The sequence below is a fragment of the Tachypleus tridentatus genome, chromosome 7, assembly GCF_004210375.1.
Source record: "Tachypleus tridentatus isolate NWPU-2018 chromosome 7, ASM421037v1, whole genome shotgun sequence".
NCBI lineage: Eukaryota > Metazoa > Arthropoda > Merostomata > Xiphosura > Limulidae > Tachypleus > Tachypleus tridentatus.
Window position 1 is genome coordinate 158,151,604 of NC_134831.1, and position 23,081 is coordinate 158,174,684.

The 23,081-nt window shown below is 31.2% G+C and overlaps 1 protein-coding gene across 1 annotated transcript; it reads right to left on the bottom strand.

The window, feature by feature from the left end:
- Positions 1-17,906: 17,906 nt before the first annotated feature.
- On the bottom strand, positions 17,907-22,859 carry LOC143257842 (uncharacterized). Its single transcript, XM_076516873.1, has 6 exons — positions 22,785-22,859; positions 20,384-20,692; positions 19,984-20,106; positions 19,207-19,416; positions 18,831-18,927; positions 17,907-18,051 (listed from the first exon to the last, which is right to left on the bottom strand). Exons 1-6 carry the CDS (start codon positions 22,857-22,859, stop codon positions 17,936-17,938), a joined length of 930 nt encoding a protein of 309 aa, XP_076372988.1. The 3' UTR covers positions 17,907-17,935.
- Positions 22,860-23,081: the final 222 nt, after the last annotated feature.

The following is a 23,081-nucleotide window of genomic DNA, read 5'->3' on the forward strand; positions in this document are numbered from 1 at the left end:
TGCTTGGAAAGTGTTTTAACTCAGACAGAAATTACTGGTATAAAGCCTTCTCCACATGACGATGACTTACAACAAGTTCGTTCATTAACGTTTAAGTTAAAGCAAGTACGGGACAAGAAAACGTGCATGTAAAAAAATCACTAAAGGGAATATTTACATCACAGACAAAGCTTAGGTATCCTGGAGTTTGAGAATGAGAACAATGTGGCAGTGGAGGAAAGGAAGGATACCAACTTTAGTCATATTGACTCAACTAACAAATGGGGATAAGTCATATCTTGTAAAATATTCAAAGTAAATGAGAAGTCACTGGATAACATAATGGACATAGTCTTAAGTTTGTAATGGGCCGCCGATTATGACCAACCAGATCTGAGACGATCACTGAATCTAATACTTAACGATTGAAAGGATGTGATACTCTTTGCTTTCGAAGCTGTGGTGTGATTTTTCACTTGGTTATTTATGGACTAAACTGTGTGATTTCTACTTCCTTTTTGAAAATTAAGACAATTATTATGGTGAATGGCTGATGATAGAAAAGGCTTTGTGGCCGTTTCTTTCTGAGTAACGTCACTGAATGAAGTATCCATAGAATATTAATAGGTAACTTTTTAATTATATATTATTAGAACAATTGATTGGTTGAAATAGAAATTGCTTTAATGGTCATAAGGACATATTTAAATGAGCGCACTACTGTTAGGAGCTTGGACAACAAGACATATAAAGTTCTTTCACTCACTGATTCTTAAATCACATGACTGTCAGAGATGTCCAAGCTTCTAACAGTAACATGCTCATTTGAAAATGGTTACTATGATATTCAAAACTCAGGTTAAATGGATTTATGGCACATATTTCCTGGCCGACGACATGGTATTCCACTCCATCAGGTAAGCTTTGTATTTTGTGTTTATTGTTGTATTTAATGCATGAGGTAGGTCTCTCATATGAATGAAATATCAGTGACGGCTGTTGTTATTTTGAATTAAGCACAAAGTGACATGGGCTATCTGTGCTTTACCCACAATGGGTATCGAAATCCAGTTTTTAGCGTTAAAGCCTGCAAACATACAAATGTGCCAATGAGAAGCATCAGTGATGTGAAGAACATTGTGCCTTTAAATTATGAATCACAAATGAACATGAAATGTATGAGGTGTTAAAGAAATAACTACTACAATTCAATTGAGGTGTGAGAATAGCAATGGCGTTTACACCCTTATATTAGAGTTTCATCTGAACACCTGGTCAGTAATGCCAATTTAATACACAATGTAGGACTTGTGTATTAAATTTTGATCGTGACTATTTAGACGTTTCTGTGAAAGGTCTTAAATTATACCAATTATTGTCAGGATTATTTATTTTATGTTACCTGAAACGTAAATGAGTATAACTAGATGGTTCCTCGATTTCCTTACTAAGAAAGAGCTTTCGAAGGTAACTCAAAAGTCCTCAAAGTAAATCACGCCATGTCAGAGAAAATCTGTTATAAAATCCAAGTGTAATGTATATAGCAATGTTTCACAGGAAAATGTTACAGTTTTGATGTTCAGTTATTAAGTAGGTAATGAATTTTTATTTAATAAAAATGTATAATTCGTGTACACGTATTTATATATATATATGAATTTTGTTGGGATGAATTGATCCTAAACATTCATGGGTTTGATAAAAAGAAATATTTGTAGTCGTAAGTGTAAATGGTTTCAAGGTCATTCCTTTTTAAATATTTAACATGTAGTGTAAACATATCATTATCTCAACAATGAAATTTACCTCCATATATATGTCTTTGCTGCTCTTTCAGTCTCTTGCTGGTTTTAATTGCATAATACCCAAATTTACTATAAAATGTTGCAATTATACTTAAAAATGCATAAATACAAAATTCATTATGTGAGGCTCAAAATTTCAGATCGAAATTTTTCTGCTACACCAAATCACAACAAAACATGAAAAATTTGTTTAGAAATAATAGAAATCGTCAAATTTGGCACATACTATTTAAACAACTTACGCTTTAACATGCATAAGTAATAACACATACATACAGAGGAACAATCTACAAACATAAAGTATGTGCATCATTGATTGTGACGTATACATCTTTCTATCTATCTATATATGTATATATATATATATATATAAGATAAAAAATAATAATATATGAAGATGTTTAACGAAAAGACAATGTAAGTATACAATAAAAATTCTATGTTTTCTCAACAATTCACCTTGTGGTTCTACCAAAACGTAGACACGGTAAGTACAGTCGTAATATCAACAATATACATATATCTTCCAGTTTGCTCTAAGCTACCATATTACATGAGGATATAAGAACAAGTACATTCATATATAGCGTCAAGCTCATACACTAAATAAAATATATTTTTTTTAACTTTTTCATCTCATGATGGGACAGAGGTAAAGCTTCGGAATTACAATGCTTAAATTCCGGGGATCAATTACCATCGACGTACAAAACATATCACTTGATGTGGCTTTGCTATAATGAAATACACACGTATATTAACTTCTCTATAAAATACATACACACAAAATGTGGGAAAGCCACTCAAACGTCTCATAAACCTCAGAGAAGATTGATACGACAACAGACATAATAACACTGATGTGAAAAGCTGTTTATTGAGTTGTACTCACTTCCTATTCATCTATCCATGGTGGGAACGTAGGTTAATATATATTTAATTTGAATCACCGTGAAGGAGTTGTTTGTTTTTAGTCTAACTAGTAGGATTGCGTCAAGACACCACGGTAAACTGTGAAGAGATCTGGAAATGAGAAGAATGGATGACAGAAGTTGATGACTGTGCTGCTGTATTTTGAAACGTTGATTTTCAGAACAAGGAGAGGTAGATGTGGGCGAAGCGTTTGTTGTTACATGTAATCTTGTAACTTTGTTCCGTAAGATACTTCTCTGACGAATGACAGTCAATTAAGGTGAAAGAGAGTGTAAGGTCATTCATTAACAATTAATTGTATGATGTTCCATTTTTCTTGTTTCTGTAATTTATTAATTATCTAAGCATAAATAATTTCATTTTTTAAGAAATACTTACGTGTATTGATAGATTAACCAAAAAGGGCAAAAAGTTGAGTACCTAGGTATTTGGTTCACGACAAAAATCAACGCTTGGAAAACTAATAAACAAGCTATCACGTTTTTAATAAACATTTCCATCTCTAGTTTCAGTAAATTTTCTTCTAAGCCAATATCTAAATTGAGTTGTAGAGTAAAGTTGATTTTTATAACATCCACACAAACCTTGATATTTTTCTAGTAATAATGTGTTTAGTAATGAGTTTATGGACAATATATACAGGTATGTAGTTTTAATTTATTTAAAGATTAACAAACTAACGCCACAAATCTTATGCACAATGAAGTAGATAAGTGTTTTGGAAAATTAAGTAGTTGTTCTATGATTTTACATTGAACAGCTTCATTTCCCCATATCGTATAACGTTTCTGTCTTCAACAAGTAAGGATTAATATTTCAAATACCATTAACTTAGTAAATGAGCAATAAATTACATCAGTTCTATAAAACTATTCTATAAATTTGAGAGTAGCTCATTAAGTTACGAAATATTTTCATAAAAAACAACTAAAATCTAAACACTTTATTTTTTCATATTCATGATTTTATAATTTTATGTGCTTCTTTCTAACGAATTTAACTTAAATAACGTATCTATTTTACTCCTTTTACGCCATAAAATAAATACAAATCGTGGGTTATATAGATGATAAAATCTCGACTCTTCACAAAAGATATTCTAAATATTTATGAAAAATACCAAGAAAAAAAGAGATTTATTGAAGATGAAATAAAATTAGATACGAGAAAGATGAAATCAAAAATTTGTTACTTTGAGAATCCTGACGTAAGTTTACAGAAACTTATAACCTTATCCATCAGACGTAGGTTAGAGATTACTTGAATTTACAATGTTTCTACACTCTTCATAAAAAACGGAGTTGACACTAACCCTAAAACCACTATTCTAATCATGAGGCTTTTGTTACTGGGAAACCACTCTAATCCTTTATTTCTTAACATAACATTTTAATATACAAAATAATGTTTTATCATGTTATAAGCTTTGACATATATTATATGAACTATACGGTGCGTGGTTATTTGTGGCAAATGTAGGTATTTGTATCAGCAGACTCATCCTGTACGTTACAGTTGTATAGAAAATGCACAAACACTTAAAACAAAAAAAAAAGAAAACTCTTCTGTACATCAGTAATACCATTACGTGTATTAGAAAAGAAATAACAACTATACTACCATTATAAATGTTTATAGAAGTATAGTTGAATTCAAAAATTTAGAGCAGTTTACACCGACTCAAATAATTACGGAATAAAAGGTAATTTATATTTCGGATCGTGATATTTAAATATAAATATACAATTTCTTGCATGGGTAAGTCTGACACAGTGCAACATTACAACGAGGAAAGTTTTTCATGTTTACCTATGCAGTGGAACTTCTGTCATTGTTTTTATTAACTGTACTATGATGTTCTATTATATGTTGAAATCAGTTAGTTAAATGATTCTTTTTTTAAATATTAAAAAAGAAGTTAAATATTTAAAAGATACATAAGCATTGTCAAAAGTCTTTCCATATGTGTTTATATTATCTCAGGAGACGAGTACAATGTTCTTGGATAGCTTGGAGAGTCGACCTCAGTTAGTGGATAAAACGATATTTTTCTGTTAAGAAATACAAAGTTCATTTTATAATGAAAGACTGAGAAAAGATGTAGATAGGAGAGAAAGGTCTTTGACCAACATGTAAATAATGAGAAAAGGTCACTTCCTAATTGGCAAACTCTATTTCACATAAACTAAAAGTCAATTATAATACAGTGTCATAAAGTATGTATTTACATTATACATAATGTGAAAATAAATGGTCCAAACTCAACATAATCACGTATTTTCTGTGTAAATTTAACGTTCACCATCCCATAGTTTTTGTATGTTACTGAACTTGAAAATAAATGAAAGTAATTATTTCACTTTAAATAGTGATGCAAAACTTTAAACGTATATTCTCAATATCTAGCTGGACATTTCAGTTACAATTGCTACCTAATTTTTACTCAATACTACGCCCAACAAATAATCAGTTATTCAAACTGTCAGTCGGTTTAAAACAAAGTTCAAAATAAATATTCCAATCAATTGTAATTTATGATATTTACATAAACATGTGAAATGTATGAGATTTCGCTTCACACTAATGCCTTATAATTGTTTTAAATACTTCACTAATATGAAAGGACAAAAGTTTATTTGTGTTAACATTTCCATTAGTATTTATTACATTAACGTTCATTACCATAACAATTATGTACAAGACAAACTAGATGTATGAACTATCTTGTGGACACCAATCACAATGCTGGATTATCATTTCTTCAAAAACATTGTGCCACATATCATTTCACAATCTTCATAGTAGTAGTTACGAACAGTAAAAAAGTACACGTATCACATATTCTGGCAGGTTTTGATTTCTTTTTTTATTTTATTTTCCAGATGGTCTTTCGTTCTTCATATTGCTATTGCACAAGTCGTCATTTGATAAAAAAGGTCTCTGTTGTTATAAAAAGTTTCTTTTTCGATTTTTATTTGAGATGAAAAGTTAACTATACCCTTTTAATTTACATCTCGGTTCAATTATTCTGATATTGATATAACATCTTATAAGGTCCTCTTTATATTATTAAATTCAGAATAAAATATTATGTTTTTTTTTTCCAAATGGAAGTTAGTTGGACTACGACCGACTAAGTTCTAGTTTTAACATTTATAACATCTACTAAAACTTAAAAACTGCAAAAGAAAGTGAAATAAATGACATTTTGATATGAAACACAAAGAAGTATGTACTTGAATGGTAACAGAATTAGTTGTATCCAGGTAGTGTTGCTAAATTAGTTCACAAATTCAGATACATAAATCTGCAACAAACTCTCTAATTTTGGTTAAATATTGAAAAGCTTATGATGGCATGTTGTATTTGTTAATTGATGTTTGAGACTCAGAATATGTAATTTTTCGAAAATGAAATTGATTTTTGAAATATAATAGAGTAACCGTATTTTCACCTAAAAACGAGTGTAAAAACTTAACGTTACCTGCACTATAATATTTGATTTTATAAATTTATGAAAGTATCAAATACATTTTTTCATTAACGATCAATGCTTAAAAAAGAGTTAACAATAATAATTAAAAAAGTACCTTTAATTATAAATCAAGTAATTATTCAACTTACTTCAACAATTATTCAAGTAATATTTTTCAAATGGATGTCGAAACTTTTCGTATCATCATGAATTATCTTTCATGTACACTTTACAGATATATAAACGAAAGTATAAAAATTATAAGTAGCAAATCCGCATTCTGTGATTTTCTTATACTAATCTCATTTCTCATAACAGGCTATTATTCTGTCTTTACTGTATGTTGTAAAATCTCAGACTTAAGTATCACACAAGTTTAACAAAACTTCAAAATATGTTAATATACAAGTAAAAAAAAACTTCTTAGTTTGTAAAATACTAACTTATACATATCGAGCTTTGTCTTTGATAATTAATTACAGTCCATAAATACTAGTTTCTATTAAATAATAGAAATCTCAATTTATAGTTTATAGAAAATTTTCTTTGTTTATTATAATCCGATATAACATCATTAAAATATATAAGTAAAATTAAATATTTTTAACAAGCATACTGAATTATTTATTAATGAAACTTCAGTTAATACTAATATTTTGAACTATTATAAAATAGAGACTTGCAATCCGTGATCACGAGAAAACCCACTTGTAGAGAAAAATATATATGTAAAAACGGCTGGTATAGGTTGAAATTTTTTTTTATGTAGAGGAGCGAACAACGTTTCGACCTTCTTCGGTCATCGTCAGGTGCACAAAGAAAGATTTCTGTTTCAAATTGTGTATCGCTTCTTGTAATTTTGAGGTTAAGAAATGATATTTGATTCTTTCTTCCTGTCCACATGTGAATCTAATGTTGGGATGTATAGAGTTAATGTTGTTGAAAAAATTAAGTGTGTGTTCTGTAGATGTGAATTCCGCAATCGTGTCGTCTACATATCTGTACCAGTATAGTGGTGGATGTAATGCTGTGTTAATTGCTTGTGTTTCAACTTGTGTCATATACATATTGGCTAGAACTGAGGATACTGGGTTGCCCATGCTTAGGCCATTTGGTTCTATATAATTGTGGTTGTTGAGCATGAAGTTTGTCTTCGTTGTAGTGAATTCTATGAGTGTTGCTAATTGGTTGCTGGGAATGTCTATTGATGGGTTATGGTCTCGGATATTGAGTTTTAAGGCTATCTCGCAGGCTTTAGCGGTTGGGACTTCTGAAAAAAGGGATATAACATCAAAACTGGCTATTAGCGCTTTATGATTAAGTTGATTAAGATTAGACTTGAAATTAAAAGAGTTTTTGATGAATGAGCTGGCTGATGTTACATATTTAGAGAATGCCCATGCTATGTGTTTACCAAGATTGTAATTAAACGATTCATATGTGGACATTATTGGTGGTAATGGACAATTTGGTTTTTGAGGTTTGGGGATGCTGTATATTTTTGGTGTGCGTCAGTCGGTTTTGCGTATGTAGGAATAAAGTGTTTTTGAAATTGTGTTTCCTGTTTTCACTTTTATAGTATTTTGTTCAGTTGCGTTTCGTGTGTGTTTGTTGGATTTGTATGTATTGGTTTAAATTTGTTCGTGTCTGATAGGATGTTCTTCATCTTTTTGGATGTATTCATTCGTGTTCATTATGACTAAAGTGTTACATTTATCTGCTTTTAGAATTTTTATGTTTTTGTCTTGTTTTAGGTTTTTAATGGAATTAATGTCTCTTTTTGTAAGATTGTTTTGTAGTTATCTGTTTTGTAAAATTATGTTAATGGTTTTGTGAGGAAATTCTTTGAAAAAATCGTTTAAGATGTTGCTTTTAAGTGTTTCTGGAAAATATTTTTTAATTTTTTCTGGGAAGTTTAGCTGTTAGATGTCAATAAAGTTGTCGAAGTTGTCTTCTTTCTGTTGGTTGTTTACTTGTTTTTGTTTTATGTGCGAAGTATCACAAGTATCCTGGCTAGGTCTTCTAAACATGTTTTTATTTCTGAGGTTGGAATGTACCTAGGTACTATTGCAAAGTTGAGTCCTTTGTTAAGTAGATGTATCTCGTCTTTGTTTAATTATTGGTCGAATCTGTTAAATATGAGGTGAATCAACGATTCGTCTTGTTGGTGTCTTTTCTGTTGTTTGCATCTTACCCTTGTCTAGTTTTTGTTGTGTCAGATCTTTTTGTCCCTGTCATTCTTAGAGTTGATTTCGTTTAAGTTTTGTTGTATAAGTCCGTAAGTCTTTGGTTTAATGCAGCATGCCAGTTGATTGGCTAGGTCCAATTTTTGTTTCTGTAAGCCATGTAGTTCTTTGTATTTCGGGTTCAACATGGCTTTAAGAAGTTTTCTGTAAATTTTGGATAATGTTTGTGCATTAATTAAAAATTTTTAATTGTTTATACCTTTACAAAGTTAAGGGTTAGTTGTTCCTTTCTACATTTTTGAATGAAATAGATGTAATTTCTTCTATTGATAATTATTTGGTTTAAGTTTCTTAGTTTCTTCACGATGTATGAGCGTGTACTGTTAATAGTAGTGTAAGGTATGTTAGTTCAGACATAATGGTTACATAGATGAGTACAAATACATAAAGAAAACACAAAGACTTACACTTCTCGTACAATCTCCGTATTGAAATAATAATTCGTGGTGACGAGAAAACCCACTTGTCGAGAAAAACACAAGCATTTAACACAGCATTACATCCACCACTATACTGGTACAGATATGTAGACGACCGATTGCGGGATCCACATCTACAGAACACACCCTTAATTTTTTCAACAACATTAACTCCATACATCCCAACATTAGATTCATATGTGAACAGGAAGAAAGCAATCAAATGTCATTTCTTAACCTCAAAAGTATATGAACCGATACACAATTTAAAACAGAAATCCACCGAAAAATCACCCAAACTGGACTATACATTCCTTGGGACTTAGCACATGAAACAAAACAAAAACTCAACATACTAAAAAACCAAATAAACACAGCCATAAAACTGTGCTCACCAGATAAAATTAACAAAGAATTAGACAAAATAACACAGTACTTCATCAACATCAATAAGTTTCCTCCATAAACCGTAGAAAACATTATACGCACACACCTAGACAAAAGGCAAAATAAACTTACAAAAGTAAATATACTCTTCAAAAAAAGAAACGCAAAAGGCAAAATATGAGACAAATTGTTAACAAGTTTATTCCGGGTAGTTCTGTATGACATGTGTGAAACTTTGCACATTCACTGCTGAGCATCCAAAGTCTGCAAAGGCGAAGTCCACGGTCACTAGGTAAAGTTTAACGTCACTCAACGTTAATAACGAGTATGTCCCCTGTGAGCATCAATAACTGCTTGGCATCTCCTGCCCATGGAAGCGATGAGATGACGAATCACATCCTGTGGAATGGTTGCCCACTCAGCCTGCAAAGCTGCTGCAAGCTGAGGTAGAGTCTGCGGTTGAGGTTTTCGCCGTCGCAGACGTCGGTCCAACTCGTCCTAAAGATGTTCGATGGGGTTTAAATCTCGTGATCTGGAGGGCCAGGGAAGAATGTTGATGTTGTGGTGTCTTAAGAAGACAGTGGTGAGTCGGGCTGTGTGAGGACGGGCGTTGTCATGTTGAAAAACGTCGTTGACGTTCACCATGATTGGTCGCACATGGGGCCTAAGAATCTCGTAAACGGTTGCGTAAGGTCTGATCGGAAATCCTACGCAGCCCTGGTATGGTTGAGGCAGTAGACGTCGCAGTAGTGGTCCTATCCCGAAGGTGACGTAATCGGATGTTGCGATCTTGTGCGGGCGTGGTCACACGAGGTCTGCCAAATCGTGGACGATCACGATTTGATCCATGTTGTTGGTGACGATTCCATAGCCTTGTGATGGTACTTGGGTGGACATTCACAGCTCTGTCGGTGCGTGTCGGTGGCTTAACACTGAGCTATGGAAACCGAGAACCCGTCACTTTTATAGGGATTTTGCACATGTTGCACTTGCAGAACATGCAGAACTCTCAAACAAATTTATTGGACACGCATGCGTTTTGGCAAAAAATCCGATGTTTTCCTCCGTTTTCAAAGTGCACAACTTTTATTGTCACTTTGGTCTGACAATCAGTGCCTTAACACGTGTAACATCACATACTCTGAGCTTGTAACGTTATTAAATATATTTCTCTTTAAAATAACAAAAATATCCCTTTTGCGTTTCTTGTTTTGAAGAGTATATCTATACATTGTGTTAGGCGCTGTCTTTTCAACAAATATCTAAAATAAAACATTTAAAATGTAACATACAGTAATACAGATGTGTATATATGTCCTTTAAAATTCAATATAGATTTACGAATAACTCACTACACAAGCACAACCAAAATAGTAAAAATGCATAGATTCGTAAGAAAATTCAAAATGATACAAAATTATGACTTAAAAATTCTTCAAATATATTGTGTACAGAATACAAATGTTATTACATATATTTCTCTTTAAAATAACAATCCCCTCGGTGGGCTCAGCAGATAACTCGATGTGGCTTTGCTATAAGAAAAAACAAAACAAACAAACTAAAATAACAAAAATATCCCTTTTGCGTTTCATGTTTTGAAGAGTATATATCCTACGAATTAAAAAATCACGAAACTATATACTGCTGTATATCATATATTCCCGACATCAGCAGAAAAATAATGAACATTTGGCAAAAACTAGTAACAAAATATGACATTACAGTTTATAACAACTTTATTCAAAAACCAGGCACAAAACTGAGGTCTGTACTATGTAAAGGTTACACTGACAAACACCACACCAACATTACTTATAAAATAAAATGTGATAACTGCCACGACTTCTATATTGGAGAAAAAAAGAAGAAAAATAGAAACCAGATTCAAAGAACACAAAAGTCACCTTCACACGTATTCAAACACTACAAATCAAATAAACACAACACAACCATAAAAACACCCAAATGTACTAAATAAAGAAACAAACATAAACAAACGCAAAATTAAAGAAGCCTTACTTATACAACAACTCAAGCCCAAAATAAACCAATATAAAGAAACACCTTTATTTCTATATTAATAAATATCATCAAATATCTAAGCACTCCCTCTACATTCCTACACTCAGTTACACAACCACCTTCAAACATGTGGTCAGCTATCGGTCAGTTACCGCTTTTTTTTTTGTGAACCTGACGATGGCGGAAGAAGGTTGAAACGTTGTTCGCTCCTCAATATAAAAAAATTCTCAACCCAAACCAGCCGTTTTTACATATATAGTGATTTACAATGCAATGTAATAAAACCTTTAGTATACACTTATTCTAGCATGTTGTTAGTAATTCTAACATCAATTTTCGGGATCTGTACACCATGATAATCACAACACAAATAATTCATGTGTATCGTTGAGCTTAATCAAACGACGGATATTAATTCTGGCTCATAAAAGTTTATTTAAATTAATTTAAAAATAACAAAATAGAGGTTTACCTTTATTTTCTTTTTCAGATGTATATAAAACAAGCATGTTTGCAGCTATACTTGCTTTACTAAAAGATACGTTTGAACACTGAATAATACCACAAGTTTCCAAGTGTATAGTATTAAATGTCAGTACTTGACAATCATGGTGGTCCCAACGAAAATAATCCATATTCAGTTTTGAATCTAAACGAATAAAACTGACAGAGGTCTATTTCAAAACACAAGGACTGTGTTTATTCATAAATATTTATTATATCTAAACCATCAGATATTGTAGTTGATGAGTATTTTAGAATATAACTTTAACTCATTCACAATTCATTTACAAATTTGTAGAGTACTAAAAACTTTCAATAAATAGTTTAGTAATTGGTATATATTTGGTTCTATCGGCGTTATTTTGAAATGAGTGTTACATATTTTGCTAAAGAAAGAAATTAAAACAAATAAGCAAAATACTTACTTAAGAAACTTAGATAAACCATAGGGGAAGTGTTACAACAAAATAAGAAATACATATAATATAAGATTAACAAACCTGTTGAGTGAGAATAATTCCTTACCTCACATGTAACTGAATATTTATTTTATAAAATTCAGCAATCGTCTGAAGCACTAGCTAAGTTAAACATTTCTGTAATTAACAAAGATGGTTTTCTTTACAATCCTAACAAACAATATATTACTTTGCGACCATTACCATCCAACGTTCTACCTGCTGTACTGTTTGACTTCATGAATTATGTATGTAGGAATCAGCAAAGTTGATTTCGCCTTGACAAAGGCGAATTTGTCAATATTTAGTGAGGTTTTTACTCCAGTAGCAAAATTTCTCTAAACTAAGAAACAATGTTTAAGAAATGACATAATCACTGATGTGTATGAATGATCTAGTATTAAGTCTTTGAAATTATACAAAATAGTCAAAACTGAGCATATTGCTATTAACATCAAGGAAATCGGTGCTAACCTTTCAGTCAGCATTGATATTTTCTGTATCTCTATTGTAGACATCATAACCTTCATACCTTTATTCTTTGAATGACTGAAAATTGCTTTTGTTTTGTTACGCAGCTCAGGGTATCTTGGTGATGGACATAACAATAAAAATATATTGGGTTAACAGTTAATAACTGAAAAAAATCCCCTACTACCTAGTCTTGTATATGTGTAAATGATTATTAGCTAATTGTTAATATTTATTTTGATATTGCAGCTTGATGAAAGAAGGAGGATCATTCAAACGTGTCCATCACCAGATGCTGATGTACTTGTCTGTACTAAAACAATATCCAACATTTTGGACTTTGTGAGCCATTATAATATTTTTCGGAATTAAAAAGTCTTTTTGAATAATTACTGTTCGAGAACTGTGTTTTTAAAAGGTCGTGGAACTTGCAAAAGTCCAGTTTATTTATGTCAAAATAAGTCAAGTTAAACAAAAGTGTAAACTCTGAAAAGTGCTTTAGCGTCAAAGAAAGAACTTGTAAATTTTTAGTAAAACATTTATTTCGACATTTAAAAATTTGCCCCTGTGTCGGCACAAAATCATCATTCTAAAGGAACAGAGTGCATTGGGCTAACAACCTACTCACTCAAATACCTGTTAAAGAATCCGCAAGCGGTTGCGACCCTATGTTCCTTGATGGAATCAAATGGTGAATGAATGAATGAATGAAAGGAACAGAGACATTTTTCATATCGGAAGTTTCAACTTGTTGGTGACTAATAAAGAAATATTTCAGTATTGTGATACACATAGGAATACATTGTAATATTCTCAAAAGATTGGAGCTGGGTTTCAGTCTAATATTCATTGATTTCCAGATCGTTTACGTCAGAGCGAAGATACGGTTGGCTTTGGTAATCCTGGTAATAACCACTTTCTGGCAGTTTCAATCTGCCGCAGTATGTGAATTAACCAATTTTCTCACCCTCCTAGTCAGTAGTGACTGCAGAGTTTTCTTTCTCATATATTTGGTCATGCTTTTGTAGACTCTCAGGCCTATCTCTTCCACTGTGGTTCATAACTATCCAATTTCTTTCATGAGCGCTAACATGACGTTTCAAGTAACTGATGTCATCTATGTGGACCAGATCTTCAAGCAGCGAAATAAATGTTTTGGTGCTGTGTTCTCTGGGCATTCTTATAAGCCAGTCTACAACCCAAATATATAGTAATGTAGACAAAGATTTCTCTGCTGAAGCTGTCTACAGGCTGATTGTCACAAATCTCTTTATTCTTGCAGTCATCATACAAACTCTTGACAACACTAATAATTTTCTATGCGATCCTATAACATCATAGAAAATTTCACAACGTCATTCTGTGTAGGACGACAAAGTCGTTTTCAAAGTCTATGAAAACTACACATAAAATACTGTTCTACTCTGTACTTTACTCCCAAATCTATGGTAGAATCTTTGATTTCTAAGACTTTGAATTATCTCTCTAGCATCGTCTTCTACGATGTTGTCAAAACAGATATCTTGATTTTCTTTACCCACAAGAACGTCTGGCATCAAAATATGGCTAGATCTGTACAAGATACATTGGAAAGGGTTCTTCAATTTTTTTGTCATGTCAATCTCACTTTATGCAAAATATTCAATATCTTATTCGTAGAGATGTGCTCTGATTTTTTCCGTAATCTCACTTCATATTCTTCGTATAAATGTACATTTTCTTTGTGCCTATAGTAAGTATTTTCACGTACGTTAATATGTCTCTTATTTCACTCCTTTTCACTTATCTTTCTGTTTGTATTAGTGACTGAATTATTTCCCAAAAACGTGACGATTTAGTTTCCGCCATTATGTTTCAGATCTGTTATAATATCCATTCTTCTTTCTTTTCCTCTTATGTCAAATAATATACTTCTAAAATTTTTCAAAGCGTTATAAAGTCATAGATGATCATTTCTGTTTGTTCTTGTAGATCTTTGAGACAAAGAAAAACAGTTTTTCATAATATCAGGTTGGTTAATTTTGGAGATATTAAAGTTTTTTCTTGAATATTTATTTTTATTGTTACTAGATAGCGTGGATCCTATTAACATAATGTGTGATCAGATTACCCTGCTGCATGAAGTCTGACAGTTACTGAAGTACGACTTGTTATGAATAGTAACTTCGTCTACACGGGACCCTTCCGAATGATCCTTTTCTTTTGTTAGAATCGACGTAACTTGTTTTAAAGGTTAACGTGTATCTTCTTCTACGATTTGTTTACATTTTCAGTTTCGGCACATAAAAGAAATGGTCTACCCTGAGTTTGGAGAATGAGCTATAAAGATAGGCAAATAGTCGATGGCATCCACCGGGTAAAGTGCACATTCAGTTTAAAATGTTAAAACTGTTTCCAGTGTTAGGTATTGAACTCGAGATCTCTAGTCCGTCGGATATGTTGAGTTGAATTATAAATTAGCGCTGCAAAACCATATATGAAGCATTTATTAAGCAACTTATTTAAAGTTTTACGTACCATATGAATTAGTAAATAAATTATGATTGAGTTAAAACTGCAGCAAAACACAATCATCTCATACAACACCTAATTGTATAGATATTGTACATATCTGAGTATAAACAAAGTCGATACGCTTTAAAATATTTTTTTAAAATTTTATTCATTCTATAAGCTGTTCTGAATATTTTAATATTAGAGACGTTAGTATTAGTTTTTTATTATATATTTTTCTTGCTCACGTGAGAGTGTTTTGTTTCAGTTGTTGAAACGCTTATTTCTTGCATTATAGCAAATGAAATTGCAAATACGTTTTTTATTTATATACATCTTAAAAAGAAGCAACATATATACTGTCCTTTTAAAGTTTATGTTTGTAAAGGCTGTACTGAAATATGATTAATATACATCATTATGTAAGTCTAATATTACATCTGTGCTATCTGTGTTGAAACACCAGCAATCATTAACACATATTGACCTATTCACATCACGGAATTTCACACTTGTTCAACACATATATAAAAAATAAGTGTGCAATTGACATCTACACCTCACAATTCTCTTTAGTTCGATGGATATATTGTATTAAAAGTTAATTTAACGCCGGTAAAAGCGTATATATTGGATATGAATCATACTATGATATTAACAACAAATGGAATTTTTTTTGGAACTGGTATAACTTATTGACGTGGTAACTCAAATGATAAATTGGGATTTGTATTAAGTTATTAGCATTTGAAACAGATTGTCTTTACTAGATGATCCAAATGAATAAGTTAGTTACAACAATTTTGCATACTGTATCTCAGGTCAGTTATGAACACTCTATTTGTTAACCTGAAGATGACCTAGGTCGAAATATTTTTCTCTGCTTTATTAGTAAAACTGTTAATCCCCATACCAGCTGCTGTGAGATGCATTTTTACGTAGAGTGGGTTTCTCGTCATCAAGAATTCTGCATGTGCCTAAAATTCCTTTAAAAACGATTACTGTATGAATAAAATGCCTTAGAAATAGCCATTTATATAGTATACACTCTCCAACTCTGTGTATTCTATTCGTTTAATCTTCCTTCGTTATTAATAATGCTTGTAATACCCTGTAATCTGTATATATCGCTAACAATAACAAATTCTTTATATATTGAATTGACAATTAAAAATTTAAATATGTTGTTTATATCATAAGGCACAAGAGTAACTTATTAACATCCGAATCAAATGATCCTGAAATTTCCATTTAAATATAGGAATACTGTGTGATTAAATGATATTTTAAATCACAGTACAGTACAGTGTCGATTTTTGAACTATAAACTCCTTGACTATTATCATCTCTTAAATATTAATTCTTTTCTATCACAAATAAACGTCATTAGATGTGAAAACTTAAAATGCTTTAATATTTGCTAAAGCTACATTACTTTAATATATTATAACTACTGTTGTAATTTGTTTTACCATTGGGCAGGGTTATCGGATTACACCTCAGAAAACAATGATGAATTAACTTGTTTTTACAACACCATTGTTACAATAAACTTCATAAATGATGTTTGATAAAAAATGAAAAATTGATGGTACGTACATACTTACAAATAATCTTACTTATATAATTTCTAACTAATTGATTGGATAACAAAAATGCTGAATAACTAACTTACACTAAATTTAATAACTCATTGACTACTCATGGATTAACTGCTTCACTGAGTTTTTATTTCGTACTGTTATATAAACATACCACTCAAAACATCTAGATCCTTAACTTTCCTGGTTTTACTATATATTTCGTCATGGACACCCAAGTGAAAAAATCTACAATAAAACATGAAAATGTAACTTACAACAATACAAAAATGTATTTCGTTTAAGATTCACAATATAATGACGAATATTTCATAACACAGTTAAAATAGTAGCAATTTATAATCTTGATTTGATAAATTCAAAGTCTTAAAATTATGATTTATATTTCTCAAAATACATCGTATTTAAAGGGTATATCAGACGACATAATTTACATAAAAGTAATTTCAACATGTTTGTCTAGATAATAGAAAAAATATATAAATAAACATTTTAACACAGAGAATTCGAGATTTTGTTTTGCTTTTGATAACATCGCAGAACACCACAGTAATATCGTTTGAGATAAGATTGATCGTCTATAATGAATAGCTCAGAATCGTTAGGTTTTTGACAAACCATGATATTATAAAATTTTCTGTACAAAACACGCCATTAGTACAGTGAGTTATACACTTTCAAAACCCTTTCCATTAATTCCTTAATAGTAATATTCGAATATGATGTAAGATGATAATACGTGAAGGTGTTTAAGAATGATAAACAACTAGAATTCAATGAAAGTTATATTACTTTTCAATGTTTCTTTCTATAATATTATCACGTGGTAGACACCTTACTGAACACAATCATTGCCTTAACAAAAATCTTTAAATTTCAGTGTACACTACACTATCATGTTACACAAGGAGTCAGAGAATGCTTGAATTATTCAGTTAAGCATTACCAGATATATTTCTATTAACTTAATTTGATTGTAATGAGACACGTAATTAACAATGCTGTCTTACCATACTTTAAGATCATTCAAATCAATTTTTATCAGAGCAACAACAGACAATCACATTTTATGATACTTTATTACGTAAATATTACACAGGAAGTTAGAGTTTTAAAAAATCTGAAAAATGTTAAGAAATTCACTTATGATGGTCAACAGCTCCATAACGAGTCCGTTCTTTGTTTCCATTAAAACTACTTGATATTAATGGTTGTATACGATAGGTTTCAGGAAAAAGTATAGTCACAATTATCCCTGTGAAAGAATAAAAAATGATACAAAGGGATGAAATTAAATATTCTTTGTCATTCCACGAACACATAATATATGTTCATCAAAGTATAAAGTATTTAATTATAATTTATATGACATAATTAATGTATACCAAACTGTATGAATCCCTTATTCAATAAATACTGAAATTCCTAATGGTCCCCTTCAGTAACTTAAACTAATTTTAATAATTATATTTCTCACAAGACAACAGCATTAGAATTATTATAATCAATACGTTTTATCAACCCACTTGAAGAGAAAAATATATATGTAAAAACGGCTGGTATGGATTGAATTTTTTTTTTTAATGTAGAGGAGCGAACAACGTTTCGACCTTCTTCGGTCATCGTCAGGTGCACAAAGAAAGATTTATGTTTTAAATTGTGTATCGCTTCTTGTAATTTTGAGGTTAAGAAATGATATTTGATTCTTTCTTCCTGTTCACATGTGAATCTAATGTTGGGATGTATAGAGTTAATGTTGTTGAAAAAATTAAGTGTGTGTTCTGTAGAACATATTTTTTATCAATACGTTTTATTCCTTGTTTTCTTAGGGTTTTTCCATAAATCACCATATAAACTAACGTGAATCAAATCAACTAAAGACAATGAGTTTCACTTTACTCCAGAGGTCGTTAGTCTAGCTGGGTTACAAATAATTAGTCATATATATATAAAAAAAAAAACTGAAATGTTGAAATACAGTAATTGAGAACACACTTTTCCGTTGGGTAACAAGTTTACTCTAAACTATCCTACCTATGAATGAAACAGTCCCTGCAAAAAAGAAAGAAGCAAACCACCCCAAAGAAATAGTACGATGAAGGACAAATGGCCACAGTAAGAAACAAGCTGTCTGTAAAAAAAAGTCATGAAATGTTAGTTAAAACACCCATGATTTACCTTATACATTTTAGCAAGATATCAAATTTAGTTCTGTTATTTTTCCAATCTAGAAGATAAATTTTGTTTAATATAAATAAAACTTTGTTAATAGGGTTGGTCTTTACACACAAACGTATCTATATAGATGAATAATTTCTTCAGCGAAACATTTACTTGAATATCTGCTAAATAAAAGCTTTGGTGTTATGGTGTTTTCTGAATTTCTTGGTAATATTTGTTCTACACTTACTGATGTGGAAAGTACCATCCCAAAAATTTCAGCAGTGCATTTCGTTCCAAAAACTTCAGCAACAGCAGCCGGAATACAAACAAAAACAACAGGAAATGTAGTGAAGAGTCCACAAATCCAGATCATGTACATCACTTGTCCTCCATAAGGTGTCATCACCAAAGTGAACAGCAATACTGTCTGTACTCCCAGCAAGAGGAGAATCGTTAACTAAAGACACATACATATATATATATACATATATGTATGTATCTATTTTGTAATTATATGATACTAATGATAAAAAACATAAAATATACATAAAAATGAAAAAAGCAGTGAGAGGAACAATAAACATTTTATAATGTTTCATTCAAAAACATATTTTTATTATACATATATATTATTCCGTCAAGATTTTAAGCAAAATGTATGTTAGTTTTCGTATCATTTTATTTAATCACTACAGTGATTGCTTATCAAATCGACGAATCAGATGTAGAACTGAAACTGTTGAGATAATCCTTTTATATGCGTTACTTTGAATAATTTTTTAAACTATTTAACTGTTTCCACATCTCTGAGTATCATTACAGAAATCTATTTTCGCTTTACTTGTAAAGCAAACAACGAGTTTTGTTTTTCCCACGGTAGGGATCGAGACCAGAATTTTATTGTGATAAGCTCTCTCGTTTACTAATGATACATAGAGATTTTACAAACTTCATACATCAAATATTATAATAATTATTATTGAAAACAACACACACGCAGGCGCTTCACTTTATTCAGTCTTACCTTGTAAAATAGTTTGTCTTGAATTAAACCAACAATCACTCGGCTGAGGGCATTAATAACTCCAGCTACAGAACCAATGGTGGATAGAAATGAGTCGTTTGGTATAAACGTCTGTCCATATGTCTGTAAAAAGGAAGAAAGTATTTCTGAAGGTAAAAGAACTTTTATTAGCACTCTGGTGTGAGTATCTCAACACAGTCCAGTGTTGGAACTTAGTTTGTAACTAGAAGTTCTTATTTTATATTTTATACTTAAGATTTTTGTTGCAGGTGGTTTATGATGATAATAACATTTAACGTGTTTATGTAAATCGTAGTTTCTCGAATTATAAACTTTCATGGTTATAACAACAAAGGTGTCTGAGGAAAAAAGTAAATTAATATCAGTTGCATACACTAACCTTATAATAAACATTCACAAACATATACGGGTAATATGAGCAAGTACAAACTATAGACAACAGGTAAAATTCTTTAGTTTTCAGAGCCTCTTTTGGTGACATATGAAGTTCAACTTCACAATCACTGTATGGTTGTTGGTCATCAACTTTCACATCTGCTGAAGCTTTTTCCAATGATGCACATACTTCGTTGTCATTTGCTGTTGTTATCCAATCCAAGTCTTTTGTAACTGATTTACTAACTTCTTTACTACACGATTGTCTTGACGTTTCGTATACATTAGTTAGTTCATTGGATATTGTTTCTTCCTGTGTTAGAAATATGAACACAATTGTTTCATATGTCTAGAACCTGATTATAAAATATAATAAAATGCAGACGTGTAAACTTATCTAACATTATATTATCTGGCTAAGCAGTTATTTTACTAAATTCTGTTTTCGGATCAAACACTACCGTTCGTTTATATTGAATTCTGTCTAAGCTTCATTAAACGAGAATATTGTAATTTCATTAAAGTTTCTATTTAGTACCATAAACATCTCTTTTCAATGCTTTAGTTCACATCTTTTAGTGTGTGTCTTGATATGTCAGGATTTATACAGAACAATAAAGTAACACTACACTTGTTCTCAAAAGTAACCTAAATCTTATTTTGAGAACAGCAGAACAAGTATTATTGAACAAACGTATTCAAAACACTAATTTTTTATTATTTACCAAATATCATATTTCACAAATTTCCTATGCTCATTAGAAAGAGTATTGAAGCATTTCGAAAATATGTATATGTAAATCACATAACTCTGTGTTTGTCTGCTTGTTAATTATCTAAGTACGTCTAGTTTAATAAGTCATTCTCAACAACACTTTCTGGACTGATAGTATTTATAAGAAATATGTTGATTGAGGTCATCAACCTCTTCTACCCCAATTATCAATGTTATTAAACATCAATTTTTTTTTCTACAAGATAACATTAACTACATTTATATATAGTGCCGCATTACTGTACCAGAAAAACACAAAAACTTTACTGAATATTTCATCGTCCATTGAGTTAACGGTAAATCTTTGGATTTACAACTTTAAAATCAGGGGTTAGATTCTATTTGGTGAACACAGGCGATGTGGTTTTGCTATAAAAGACACACAAACTCATTTAATTTTCTTTAACATAATATCCACACAGTGTTGGGAAGGGCAAACAAAAGTATTTCTACGTCTTTTTATTTCGGAATTCAGTGAAACAAAATGACATCCGATATTACAATTATACATAAATTCAGAAGAAGTGGATACGATAACAGCCACTATAAGAAGAGCCGTTTTTTGAGTTTTACTCATTTCGTACTTTTAACCGTGATCTTACAACTTCATCCCATAAGACTCTTCTGCGGCTAATAACCATCAATTAAATAATAATGTTAAACAGTTTATATGTTTTTGTTTTTGAATTTTGCGCAAAGCTGCTCGAGGGCTATCTGCGCTAGCTGTCCTTAATTTAGCACTGTAAGACAAGAGGGAAGGCAGCTAGTCATCACCTCCCACCGCCAACTCTTGGGCTACTCTTTTACCAACGAATAGTGGGATTGACCGTTACATTATGATGCCCTCACGGCTGAAAGGGCGAGCAAGTTTAGAGCGACGGGAATTCGAACCCATGACCCTCACTTGGCCATGCCGGGCCATGAAATAGTGTAGAAGGGCTTTAAGAGGTGGATATTGAGAGCGGGTTATAGTAAGCACCTCTAACGTCACTACCTTTTTGTTACCTCTATGTACAAAGCCACTCTGACTTTTGCATTGTGCATACCATGTTGTAAGTATAAACAAGGTGAGTTTGTAAATCTTATCATAAAACCTTTGATGAGGCAATAATAAATACTGTTATAATATGTTAAAATAAATTCTGTCACAATTAGCAGTTTAATTTTATTTATCATAGCATCTACACCTTTTACTCTTCAGCCTCGGCACAGAGTGTACCTTAGTTCGCTTAATTTTTTATTCTCTTGACCGATTTGAGATGTAATTACAGGGTATGTCTCTATGCTGCCCTCTTGTGGTTTAATGAATAATTAATTATTTTCCAGGTTCTCATTTTTATGTGTTTCTCAATCATTTAGGTTTATGTTTATTATCTAAGCGAAACGCATCCAAGCCGGAAATATTTTTTCAGAGGTTCAACGTGTGAGGTTGTAACTGAATTATTTGTTTAACTTGGTTAGGAGTCACCATATGTCTATAGAAGCTTTATCGTTACTTCGAAAATAATCTGTTCTCCCTTTAATTAAATATTACACTAATAAATAAGTCGGGCAATTCAGATGATATAGTGCGAATTTACTTTATAATCTAAAACGTCATTAGCAATTTTTTAAATCAAATTCCTCTGACCTGGTTTGATTCTTGTGGTACTTCTTCGTACATAAGGAGCCCAATGAAAAGAATTACACCAGTAACACTTCCCATTATCAGAAACAAAACGGGAACATTTTCTATAACTTCATCGTTATAGAAAAATCTGAAATAAAATTAGAAAATATATTTCATTAATACAAAATACACTGATTTATAAACTACTTTAATACTAAGTGATAACGTTAAAAATCATCAGGCACTCTTGTGGTATAACAGTATCGCATATGATCTCGTGGGGTATAAATGATGATTAAATTTACACTCTTCTCTTTT

Bases quoted from the DNA above. Each gene is read 5' to 3' on its own strand.
- LOC143257842 (XM_076516873.1), bottom strand. From the start codon at position 22,859: ATGGGAAGTGTTACTGGTGTAATTCTTTTCATTGGGCTCCTTATGTAC. The intron at 19,417-19,983 runs GTAAGACTGAAT...ATGTGTCTTTAG, and splicing joins AAGACAAACTATTTTACAAG to TTAACGATTCTCCTCTTGCT. The intron at 18,052-18,830 runs GTAGGATAGTTT...ATTCTTTCACAG, and splicing joins AGGGACTGTTTCATTCATAG to GGATAATTGTGACTATACTT.